At 44.2% G+C, this 12,707-nt stretch overlaps 1 protein-coding gene and 1 long non-coding RNA gene across 2 annotated transcripts in view; one reads left to right on the top strand and one right to left on the bottom strand.

Annotated features, from left to right (window-relative positions):
• Positions 1-10,414, top strand: part of LOC111976161 (solute carrier family 22 member 23-like) — a 38,169-nt gene extending 27,755 nt beyond the window's left edge. Inside the window, exons 4-10 of the mRNA XM_024004925.2 lie at positions 1,150-1,336; positions 1,811-1,938; positions 3,264-3,366; positions 4,609-4,835; positions 5,305-5,337; positions 6,548-6,671; positions 7,424-10,414. Of these exons, the coding sequence (XP_023860693.1) occupies positions 1,150-1,336; positions 1,811-1,938; positions 3,264-3,366; positions 4,609-4,835; positions 5,305-5,337; positions 6,548-6,671; positions 7,424-7,862 (1,241 nt within the window). The 3' untranslated portion in view covers positions 7,863-10,414. The remainder of the gene's footprint in view (positions 1-1,149; positions 1,337-1,810; positions 1,939-3,263; positions 3,367-4,608; positions 4,836-5,304; positions 5,338-6,547; positions 6,672-7,423) is intronic.
• A 143-nt stretch (positions 10,415-10,557) lies between these two features.
• On the bottom strand, positions 10,558-12,707 carry LOC111976164 (uncharacterized). Its single transcript, XR_002878895.2, has 3 exons — positions 12,330-12,707; positions 12,117-12,192; positions 10,558-10,739 (listed from the first exon to the last, which is right to left on the bottom strand). It is a non-coding gene; the product is annotated as an uncharacterized lncRNA (long non-coding RNA).

The raw sequence follows: 12,707 nt of genomic DNA, 5'->3' as shown, positions 1-12,707 counted from the left end.
TACAGCGGCACCATTAGATCTTCTGCACAGATTCAGACTGGGCCCGAAAGTAAATCTCAGTAAGACCAATAATGGGGTTCCAAAAAAGGTCCAGTGGTCAGGACCACAAATACAAATTCCATCTTGACACCGTACCTAGAGCACACAAAAAAAAAACTTAATAACGTACTCTCTCTCTCTCTCTCTCTCTCTCTCTCTCTCTCAGTAGGAAGGTTTATTCTTCTTCTTCCAGTGATCTAGATGATGAATGGAGGGAGGGAGTTTTCCTCCCCTCTTCTCCTCTCAGGAGTTTGGCTCATTTGTATTCTGCCCCTCTCCTTTCTCCCCCTCTGTCCTTTCTCTGTCATCTTCGCTATGGGAAGTGGCAGTACAAGAACCCTGGTTAGTGAGCATACAGTATACAGCCACCCTCTCCTACACACCCCTACTGGTCACCTTCAAATAGACCTTGCCATCTGGAGCGGACCATCTGGACTGTACCACAGGGTAGCCGGTAGGGGGGTGAGACGAGAGCCCATTCAGGGAAGAAATGGACGGTTACTGTGAAACGCTCACTGACTGAACTGACTGAACCCTTGACAATGGCTAGTGTTGAGGTCTGACAGATAGGTTGTGTGGTGGTTCACTTGTTGTTAACTGGTGGTTAACTGGGAGTTTCTCCAGGGAATGGTCAGCCATGAAGAGGTGTTAAATTATTAATTGATAGGTTTCACTGTTTAGTCTTTAAACACACATACACCAAAGACAGAGATACCAGCCAGTACCGCAGTGATTTACAATTATACCCTTTTCACAATATTCGTTTCACATTTTCCTTTTCAGCACATTTCCAGCGACTATGGTGAATGCATAACCAGGCTCAGTACAGTTTGATTTGGCCCAGTTTGATTTGGTTCAGCTCAGTAGTGTAAAAAGCCCGTATTAGAAGGAATACACAAAAACCTCTGAGAATGCACTAATTGAACCAATTTATCTGTCTGGAACTTCTGTCCCTCTCTCTCTACGTGGATTGAACTGGTGGTTCTCCATGACCATGGTGTCTGTATATGTCTAACCTCTCTCGCCTCCCTCCCTCTCTCTCTCTACTTCCCCCTTCTCGCTCCCCTATCCTCTCCGGCTCTTTCTCCCCCCCACTCTCCCTCTTTACAGGGATTGAGTTGTGCCTGCCAGGCTGGCGTTTCTCCATGACCATGGTGGCCAGTTTCCTCATGGTGGGCGGGCAGCTGGTGATGCCCGGGGTGGCGGCTCTGTGTCGTGATTGGCCCGCCCGGGATGATTGGCAGGTCCTGCAGATTATCATCATCTGCCCCTTCGTCCTCATGCTGCCCTACATCTGGTAAGGAGACACACCCAAATGTCTTCCATGTCACCACTATTCTGTTGAGACATTCATCCTAGAGTTAGAGGTTGAAAATTTGAATGACCATGTAGTCCCACCCACTGAGGGGATAGCCACACCCACTTAGAGAGTGGCCCCTCCCACTGATGAAGTACCTCAGCCCACTGAGGGAGTCGGCCATGCTGTGGGGTTAGAGGTTAAAGACTTGGTCATCAGGACCAGGCTTCGGCTTGTACAGTACATTACACACTGCATGCTCTGTTCAGATCTTTAGACAATACTCTCTTTCTCTCACTTCCCTTCTGTCATTCTTTCTCTCTTTGTCGTGTTTACTTCTCTCTCCCTTCCTTCCTTTCTTTCTCTCTCTCCTATACTCATTCCCTCACAACTTATTATCTTTCTCTCCCTACTCCCCTCCCATCTCCCCTACCCCCCTCCTGGCTCTCTGACTCCCCCCCTTTCTCTCTGTAGGATCTTCCCTGAGTCCCTGCGTTGGCTCCTGGCCACCCAGCACTACCGCCGCTCTAAAGCCATGATGCTCTGCATCGCCAGGAAGAACCAGGTCGACATGACAACCGAGCCCAGTGGCGTTCTAACAGGTGAAGGAGATGGAGAGACAGGGAGGGGAGAGGTAGAAAGACAGAGAGTAAAAGGAGAGCTGAAGAGACAAGGAGGGGAGAGGTAGCGAGACAGAGAGTAAAAGGACAGATGGAGAGACAGGGAGGGGAGAGGTAGAAAGACAGAGTAAAATGAGAGATGGAGAGACAGGGCAGGGGAAGAGGATAGAAAGACAGAGAGTAAAAGGAGAGCTGAAGAGACAGTGAGGGGAGAGGTCGAGAGACCAGAGAGTAAAATGAGAGATGGAGAGACAGGGAGGGAGAGGTAGAAAGACAGAGATAAAAGGAGAGCTGAAGAGACAGGAGAGGGGAGAGGTAGCGAAACAGAGAGAAAAAGGAGAGAATGGAGAGACAGAGAGGGGAGAGGTAGCGAGAAGAGAGAAAAAGGAGAGATGGAGAGACAGAGAGGGGAGAGGTAGCGAGACAGAGAGAAAAAGAGAGATGGAGAGACAGGGGAGGGAGAGGTAGCGAGACAGAGAGAAAAAGGAGGATGGAGAGACAGAGAGGGGAGAGGGTAGCGAGACAGAGAGAAAAAGGAGAATGGAGAGACAGAGAGGGGAGAGGTAGCGAGACAAAGAGAAAAAGGAGAGATGGAAGAGACGAGAGAAAAAGGCAGAGATGGAGAACAGAGAGGGAAAAGAGAGATGGAGAGACAAGAGAGGGGAGAGGTAGCGAGACAGAGAGAAAAAGGAGAGATGGAGAGACAGGGAGGGAAAGGACAGATGGAGAGACAGAGAGGGAAAAGACACTACATGTCAAAAAAGAACTGTGTTCTGTCCATGGCCACTACACAGATCCCTGGTTTGCAGCTGATCGTGCAGTATATACATATGGGATGTCTCACGTAGACTCAACAACAACACACCATTGTCTATTGCATTTACACTGATCATATTGTTGTTATAAACAACATGTAACTGCAGGTCTCGGATTTCTGTGATGAAATGTGTATGCCATGGATTCAGTCAGTCAGACACAGTGTCAAACACACACACACTCGTTCATTTTTATATGTGCAACTGCAGGGCTTTAGGTTCATATGATGAAATATATCTGCAAGGCTTGATGGCAGACACATCTACTCTCCATGAGAAATGAGTTTAACGCAGGGAGCAGATTAATACAGCTGGATCAATAAAATAAAGTGTTTTATTTCAGATCTCATACACACACACATCAACCCACGGAAGACCATTACTGTATAATCTGTGTAGTGTGGATGCTGGCTCCATGTAGGTGCGTGCGTGAGTGTGTGTTGTTTCCTTGCCAATGTAAAGGTCTCACACTGTGTTCTATCTCACCATCAGAGCTGGAGCATGAGCTGCATAAGAAGCCAAAGAGGACCTGCATCGTCAAGATGACCAGCACCAGAAACCTGTGGAAGAACATCGTCGTGCTCTGTGTCAACTCGTAAGTCTGTCTGTGTGTGCGCGCATCTGTGTGTAATTGTATCGAAGGCAGTGGGTAATGTGCCAAACAGAGCATGAATTTCATATGAGTTAGGTTTCCCATTGAGAAACGGTACATTGTGGCGATGACAAGGCTGTGTGCCGGTATAGTTTGTGGCTATGACAAGGCTGTGTGCCGGTATAGTTTGTGGCTATGACAAGGCTGTGTGCCGGTATAGTTTTGGTGGGGGCTAAAGACAAGGCTGTGGTGCCGGTATAGTTTTTTGTGGGCTATGACAAGGCTGTGTGCGGTATAAGTTTGTGGCATAAGACGAAGGCTGTGTGCCGGTATAGTTTGTGGCTATGACAAGCAGCTGTGTGCCGGTATGAGTTTGTGCTAATGACAAGGCTGTGTGTCCGGTATATAGTTTGTGGGCTATGAAAGGAGCTGTGTGCCGTATAGTTTTTGGTGGCTAATGACAAGGCGGGCCTTGTGGGTGGTGAGCCGTTGTGTGAATATGTTTGTGGCTATGACCAAAGGCTGTGTGCCGGTATAGTTTGTGTGGTATGACAATAGGCTAAGTTGTGGCCGTATAAGTTTTGTGGCTATGACAAGGCTGTGGTGTGCCGGTATATAGTTTTGTGTGGCTAATGACAAGGCTGTGTGCCGGGGTATAGTTTGTGGTATGACCAGGCTGTGGCCGGTAATAGTTTTGTGGCTATAGACAAGGCTGTGTGGCGGTATAGGTTTGGTGGCTATGACAAGGCTGTGTGCCGCGTATGTTTTGTGGCTCTGAACAGGCTGTGTGGCCGGTATGGGAGAGTTTGCGTATAGTTGTGCTATGACAAGGCTGTGTGCGGTAAGGTGTGGTTGACAAGGTGTGTGCGATAAGTTTGTGGCTATGACAAGGTGTGTGCCGTATAGTTTGTGGTATGACAAGGTGTTGTGTGGTGTGTGTGTGTGTGTGTGTGTGTGGTGGTGGTGTGTGGTGTGTGTGTGTGTGTTTGTGTGTGTGTGTGTGTGTGTGTGTGTGTGTGTGTTGTGTGTGTGTGTGTGGTGTGTGTGTGTTGTAACTGGGTGGGTTGCTGCTTTCGCGTTGGGAAACCATACACTGGTTAAATCAACGTTGTTCCAACCAACGTGAAATAGATATTGAATTGACGTCTTTGCCCAGTGGGCAATGTCTTAACCATTAGACCAGGAGAGAATACCCTTCCACCAGAGAGTCCAACTCACCTACGCTACATGTCTCTCTCTCCTCAGGTTGACTGGGTACGGTATCCACCACTGTTTTGCCCGCAGTATGATGGACCCAGAGGCTCCTGTGTCGGCCATGTTTCACGCTGACTACTACACTATGGCTGGCATCGCCGTAGCGACGTGCCTGGCGCTGTGTCCGGCCGTGGCATTCATGGGTCGTCGGGGCGGACTGCTCACCTTCATGATCATCACCGCCCTGGCATCACTGCTGCAGCTGGGTCTGCTCAACTGTGAGTTGGAGACACACACACACACACACACACACGTGTTATGCATACACACACAAATGAAACACAGATATATATACATCTTATCTCTATTAAATAAACATTTAGGTCAACCTTCAGTTTATGAAAGCCCATGTTTTGTCAGATGTTTTAACAAGTGACCAATGCAGGCATCCCCCTCATAATTCTTCATTCTCAAATAGCTCATTACATGGGAAAACACAAAGAAATATCATCCCATTATAATTTGAATCTGTCATAGACAAATGTCATACTCAGATAATGGACTTACAGTGCTTCAGAGAAGTCACTACTGGGAGAATGTCACTTTCTGCATCATTACCTCTGTTCTTCAGTCATTATATCAGATCAACAGTATCTGTCAGACAAATAATTAGATCTTCTAATGGCTATGCTCATTCTAATTTTCTCTATTTTTCTTCCCCCCACCCTGGCCTTTGTTTGAATATAGTGATTGGCAAGTACAGCCTTCGCCATGACACAGGTACAGTTTGATTTTATAAAATCATACTCAGACCGATTGGAAGAATGCACTCATTGGATCCAGGTATAACCCTTTAGGTTCCAGGTTAAACCCTTTAGGTTCCAGGTTAAACCCTTTAGGTTCCAGGTATAACCCTTTAGGTTCCAGGTATAACCCTTTAGGTTCCAGGTTAAACCCTTTAGGTTCCAGTTTATAACCCTTTTAATAGGTTCCAGGTATAACCTTGTAGGTTCCAGGTATAACCCTTCAGGTTCCAGGTATAACCCTTTAGGTTCCCGGTTAACCCTTTAGGATCCAGGTATAAACCCTTTTTTAGGTTCCACCGTTAAAACCTTTAGTTCCAGGTTATAACCCTTTAGGTTCCAGGTTATAACCTTTAGGTTTCCGAGGTAATACCCTTTAGGTTCCAGGTATAATAAACCCTTTAGGATCCAGGTATAAACCCTTTAGGTTCCAGGTATAGACCCTTTAGGTTCCAAGGCTTAACCCTTTAATAGTTCGCAAGTTAATTACGCCTTCTAGGTTTCCAGGTATAACCCTTTAGGTTCCAGGTATAACCCTTTAGGTTCCAGGTATAACCCTTTAGGTTCCAGGAATAACCCTTTAGGTTCCAGGTTAAACCCTTTAGGATCCAGGTATAACCCTTTAGGTTCCAGGAATAACCCTTTAGGTTCCAGGTTAAACCCTTTAGGTTCCAGGTTAAACACTTTAGGTTCCAGGTATAACCCTTTTAACCTGGGGCGGCAGGTAGCCTAGTGGTTAGAGCGTTGGGCTAGTAACTGAAAGGTTGCTAGATTGAATCCCCGAGATGACAAGGTAAAAATCTGTCGTTCTGCCCCTGAACAAGGCTGTTAACCCACTGTTCCTAGGCCGTCATTGTAAATAATTAGTTCTTAACTGACTTGCCTAGTTAAGTAAAGGTAAAAAAAGGGGGTTCTACCTGGAACCAAAAAGGGTTCACCTATTGGGACAGCCAAATAACTGTTTTTGGAACCATTTTTCTAAGAGCATATGCCGGTCAGGTGCTCTACAGGCCAGCCTCAGGCTCAATCTGTTGATTTTGTGTTGTAGAATATACAAAACAGTCATTAAATAAAATGAATGGCTAGTCAATACACCACTGTGTTCGGTTTTTATTAAGTGAAATGTTTATACTTATGATGTATGTGTCTCACCTCCTCTCGTGTGCCTCCTCCTCTTGTATGGTTAGTTCTGAGGGACACGCTAAACAGGAAGTTCTCTGTGGCATTCTCCATCATTGGAATGTTCTCCTCTCATGCCGTCAGCACCCTCAGCATCTTCTTCTGCGCTGAGATCACTCCCACCGTCATCAGGTAACACACACACCTATGTATGGTCTGACCGCTCCCACACACACCTACAGTTATTTGATTCCTATAACTACACACTACAGGTGGTTGGTGGCACCTTAATTGGGGAGGACGGGCTTGTGGTAATGGCTGGAGCGGAACATGTGGAAAGGTATCAACAACATAACATCAAACACATGGACACCGTTCCATTCGCTCCTTCCAGCCATTATGAGCCGTCCTCCCCTCAGCAGCCTCCACTGCTACTCACCAAGTTTTAGGTTTGTGTTAGTGGCCTACTAGCGCCATCTTGTGGTGTAGTCTGTATGTGTCATATAAATGCAATTTGACAGAGACTGCTGTTCTAGAATGTAGATCAGGGAAGGGCAACTGGCGGCCCACGGATCAATTTAACAAGAACAACAAATATATGGATTTTGTTTTGGGGGAGGACGACGACGGCTCCGTCGGGGTCTCAACTTACTGTTGAGAGTAAGAATAATAAAATACACAAGGTGCAATTTTGAAAATTGGTTGTGCATCAGCAGTTACTCAATTAGCTCGTCAGCTATTTTTTTTTAGATTGGTAGTAGTCTAGCGGCCCGCTATCTAAACTTGTAGTAAGCATAGTGGAATTACTTACCGGGGTGGGCTTATTGCTCATCAGTTATCATATTAACAACTGCAAACGTTTACCTCCCCTCTATAGCAAACTGTAGAATTAGAGGAATTTAAGTGTAAAACTGACTCTCCCTCTGTCTTCCTTCCTCCCCCAGGGGTGGTGGTCTGGGCCTGGTCCTGGCCAGTGCTGGCTTCGGCATGCTGACGGCCCCCATCATGGAGCTTCACAACCAGAAGGGCTACTTCCTGCATCACATGATCTTCGCTGCCTGCACCCTGCTGTGCATCATCTGTCTGCTACTGCTGCCCGAGCCGCGCAACCAGCCCCTGCCAGAGAGCCTCGCGGATGGGGAGAGCTACACTCGCCAGCCCCTCCTCACCCACCGGCCTGGAGAGCAGCACCTCCTTCTCACCAAGCCTGGGAATAGGGATTTATACTCCCGGGTCCACGACACGCCGCGGCATCTTACGGCCACCGGGGGCGCCACAACAGCAGCGACTACTGCTCTTGCAGCAGTGCCGACGTCGTATGCTACCGGAGGGGAGGTGATCAGTAATATTATGGTGTCAAATGGGGTGGGAGGGTCGTCGTAGCAGCAGACACACACTCCTCTCTGACACACACAGACAGAGGATAGGACAAGACTGTGCTGCGGGGATGGCAGGGACTGTCCCAAATAAACTGTCCCACTCCTGGTCACTGTCATGACTGGCCTGGTCTGATGTGATCATTCAGTCAGGAGAACATGGAATAATTCCGCTTGTCAGATTCTTCCATGAGGAATTCTTTAATTTTAAAACATTCCCATTCTGGTGGGTTTAATGGACAAATTAACCCTCTCATTAGACTCATGATGCGATCTCTCCACGTTGTGTTAGTGCGAAAGGGGGAAATCGAGCTTCCCCAATCATGGACATCCAAGATTTGGACAAAATAAAAAAATTATTACTATTCAGATGCCCCAGGAGGGCATCAATGGTTGGATTTAAATGGGTGGTAATGTATTATGGTGATGTAGTGATTCTCTTCGTCCTAAATGTCACCATATTCCCTATATAGTGTACTGCTTTTGACCAGGGCCTGCATAGTGCACTACTCATGACCCGAGGCCTATCTATAGGGAATAGGGTATTATTTTGAACACTCGATATGATTTAGTAAGACTTTGAGGGCCTGCAATAGAACAGGATCTTGGAACAAAATATGGAAAAGTATGTGTTTGCAATTAACTGAAACTCGTTACAATGACTTACATGTATTAGTGCCCATAGGGTAGTTGTTGCCAAGGGTTGGCAGTGTGTAGAATGAGTACCATGGTTTCTGCATGGGTCCATGCTGAGGAGGGATGTCATGGTGTTTGTAAGTTATCAGCAGAGTAGTGTACTCAAACCGCATAGAGACAAATGTAGAGAGCAGCAGAGCAGACACTGTATTCTATATTTCATTTGAAACATCATGACTTTCAACAGTGATGTGTGCTCTATGCAATTCATTTCCGTTTATTTTTTTTTGCACTAAAATTCTAAGTTAAATCAAATGTAATAAAATATTTGTCAGCCAACTTGTTTTAGGTGAAACTGCTGTGCTCTAAATTGAATAAAAGGGTAGGCCTATATCCTGTAGCCTACTTGATGGGTTTATTTATGAATTTGTGCCTCCCACCCCCCTGTCAAAAGTCCAAGTTGGCACTTTATCCTTAGTAGCAGTGGAATCAATATGATGACTTTAGAAAACGGAGTATTGCTTCCCCCATTTAATGTTGGTGAATGATGGTTGTCATCAACACAATGCTATGTGAGTGACAGCCGGAAACCTAAAAACTGTGATGGAAAAGGATTCAAACTTTTTATGGTGTTTTTATTTCCGTATTCTATGGTGTTGAGTGGACACTACTAGTTAGTTACTAGTATGTGCAGAATATGTCCCAAATAGCACCCTATTTGCTACATGGTGTACTACTTGGTCAAAAGTAGTGCACTACATAGGGAATAGGGTACAATTTGAGATTGAGCCTGTCACCACTATGAAACATATGTTTCTGAATGGCTTTATCATGATGGTTCTTTTGTTTAAAAAAAAAAAAAACATTTTACAACTGGACAGGCGACTTTGAAAGAATCATTCAGCAATTCAGTATTTATTTTTGTCATGTTGCCAAGGGCATTCTTGTTCCTTGAAATACCTCTTTAATTTTGCTAATTCTGACCTTTCCTGTCCTCAACACTGTGGTAAATAATGTTAGTAGTATATTGCTGTTTTTAGGACTTGTTTCAACCTGTCTCTTTAGCACGGTTAAATAATGGCTGGCCATGCCACGAAGCACAATGTCTATCGGGGTTTTGAAAGGTTCAGTGTCTAGTTTATTAGCTTAGTACAATAGTGTGATCTAGTTAGAACAGCTGTGACTTAGAGTATGTTTGTATACAAACTACTCTAACATACAAATGATTAATACACACCTTACATTGACGGCCTCAGGTGATTTTATTTGTCCCCCTAAGTTTTCTGAAAAGACTGTAGAAACACCAGCAAATCAGCTCCAACTGATTTTAATTTCAGAAGTCTGTTACAAAGTATTCCCACGCATAAGAGATATGTGACCGTATACAATGTAAACAAGATTTGAAATGATTTGTTTTCATCAAATATCTATTTGGGCTTCCTTCAGCCAATTTGCAGTCTACAAATCATTTTTAAGTATGATCCGGCCCCCTGACCATCCACTCAAGAAAAATGAATCAGCTGCTGCTGAATCTAGTTAATGATCCCTGATGTATGCACTATTATATTTCATGTACTAGGCACATCAATTAGTTTCATAGGACAATTTGTCACACAATGTGCATAGATGACCTTAAAAAGGCCAAGTATACTCTATACATTTCTACCATATTTGATGCAAATGACACATTTTGACAATGGACACCTTGTATTGTTTATTTGGTAGTTTGTAAATGTTTATCAATGAAATTTTGTGGTAAAATAAGTGAAATTCCATGAGTGATTGTCAACCACTAATATTTTCTAAATGTTTTTTGTTATATGATGCACTTGTACATATTAAAACCATAAATGTTGTTTTGATAATAAACCACTTAATGTATTGTTGGTCAATAAATGAACACTATCGAGGTGATACATGTGATGTCTGTAAGACTCAGTTTGTGGGTGGGCAGTGGGCACAGGAAATGTTGTGTGCGTCTGCAGCCTCTAAACAGAGACAGTCTCTGGTTAGATCTCAAGCAAAAGTGCTAAAACAGCTAGTGACAAACAGTCTAGACAGGTAGGTAATGTTGTTCTCTCCATTGTATTATTTCGGTATAAAGTCAATATAAATGGGGGCAAAGAGAAAAATGTATCAGTRTGAACTTCCATCTCCTTCTTTATCCTATTCTCCACCAGCAGAGACAGGTTGGAGTCGGTCATGCGCAGATTGTAGCTCACAAACACCTGTTTCTTAGTCCTCTTAGCTGGAAAACAAAGGATAAGGAGGACAGCTGGGTTAGTGATGTTTCAAATCGTGTAAACTGACACCAACAAAAGAGAATCATACTGGTTAGTGGTTTAAGTTTCTAGCTTTCTGTAAATGTTCTGATTCTGAATAACATATAGCAACTATAGTGAAGAAAAAAATAAACAACATGTAAAGTGTTGGTCCCATGTTTCATGAGCTGAAATAAAAGATCCACAAATGTTCAATACACATAAAAGCTTATCTCAAATTTTGTGTACAAATTTGTTTACATCCCTGTTAGTGAGCATCTTTCCTTTGCCAAGATACGCCACACCTGTCAGGTGGATGGATTTAATCAAGAAGCTGATTAAACAGCATGATCATTACACAGGTGCACCTTCTACTGGGGAGAATAAAAAGCGACTCTAAAATATGCAGTTTTGTCACACAACACAATGCCACAGATGTCTCAAGTTGAGGGAGTGTGCAATTGGCATGCTGACTGCATGAATGTCCACCAGAGTCTTGCCAGAGAATTGAATGTTAATTTCTCTACCAACGTTGTTTTCGAGAATTTGGCAGTACGTCCAACCAGCGTCACAACCACAGACCACACGTAACCACGCCATCCCAGGACCTCCACACCCAGCTTCTTCACCTGTAAAATCGTCTGAGACTAGCCACCTGGACAGCTGATGAAACTGAGGGGTATTTATTTCTGTATTAAAGCCCTTTTGTGGGGAAAAACTCATTCTGGTGGCTGGGCCTGGCTCCCCAGTGGGTGGGCCTATGCCCGCCCATCCATAGATTAGGGCCTCATTTATTTATTTCAATTGACTGACTTCCTTATATGAACTGTAACTCAGTAAAATTGTTGCATGTTGAGTTTATTTTTTATTCAGTATAAATCTATGTATAATTGATTGTTAGACAAATTTCACTGTAAGCACAATGTTGTGGCATCTTGGATAAATTTGTTTGTGTGTGTGTAAATATGTGGCCTGTCTTATGCTGCGTTCAAAACAACTGGGAACTTGGAAATCTCTGATTCCAACAAAGGGAGTAAAAGACAAATGCGAATTCAGAAAAAAACGAGGTCCGACCATAGCCTCGGGAAGTAGAGATGCTCCAGCACCACCTGGAAAATCTGAATAAAAACAGTTAATACAAAAATATATGTTTTTTTAGTCCTGTATTTGCGTTCCGATATAGCTCCGTCTTTCTAGAGCGCCGACTTTCTGACCTGATGTTTTTTTAATCCAAATTCCCAGTTGTCTTGAAAGCACCATTATGATAGCATGAAGCTGGACAATTACACCACAGTCTGTGGAGGTTACAGCCAATCTTCTGAGAGATAGGATATTGACAGGAAGATGAAGAAAGGGGAGCTTACTCAATCTCTGCGCCAGTGAATTCTAGGTGGTTTCAGATGGGTCCCCCAGGACTAAGGTAGACAGCGGCATCGAATCCTGAATACACACACACCTGATATAATATCTTTAACATAGCTAGCTGGAAACATTACACAGTGAAGCTAGCTAGCTTCCAATCTCTGTTAGCTAGTCTGCTCTGTAACAGTGTATTTGTTGTACAGTAGGCTACTCACAAATTTACTTTCCATTGAAACAGCCAAGTTGGACAAGACGGGGTTCGAGCCGACCCAAAGGAAGAAAAAAAACATTGAGTTTCATGACGTGAAAGTGAACCGTTTGCGCCAGAATCTTCTCTGAGAAATCGTGCACTGTAATGGCATCGCCTACTGCTCCATTTTCTGATATGTTCATTTTGAATAGCTGTTTGTAGGAAGACAAGTAGCTACGACTAAACGAGACGATTCATTTGAATTTGTTCAACCAACTCATGTGCGCCCGTAAACCAGAAGTCACTTCCTGGTTTCTGGAACGCGTAAGCAATCGATAGAAGCACTTGCACTTGATTCTGAACACCATGAGAAACATGATTGGCTAGCTGTGTATTGTTCCCG

The sequence above is a fragment of the Salvelinus sp. IW2-2015 genome, linkage group LG16, assembly GCF_002910315.2.
Source record: "Salvelinus sp. IW2-2015 linkage group LG16, ASM291031v2, whole genome shotgun sequence".
NCBI classification, from domain to species: Eukaryota; Metazoa; Chordata; class Actinopteri; order Salmoniformes; family Salmonidae; genus Salvelinus; species Salvelinus sp. IW2-2015.
This window is presented reverse-complemented; position numbering and strand designations above follow the sequence as displayed.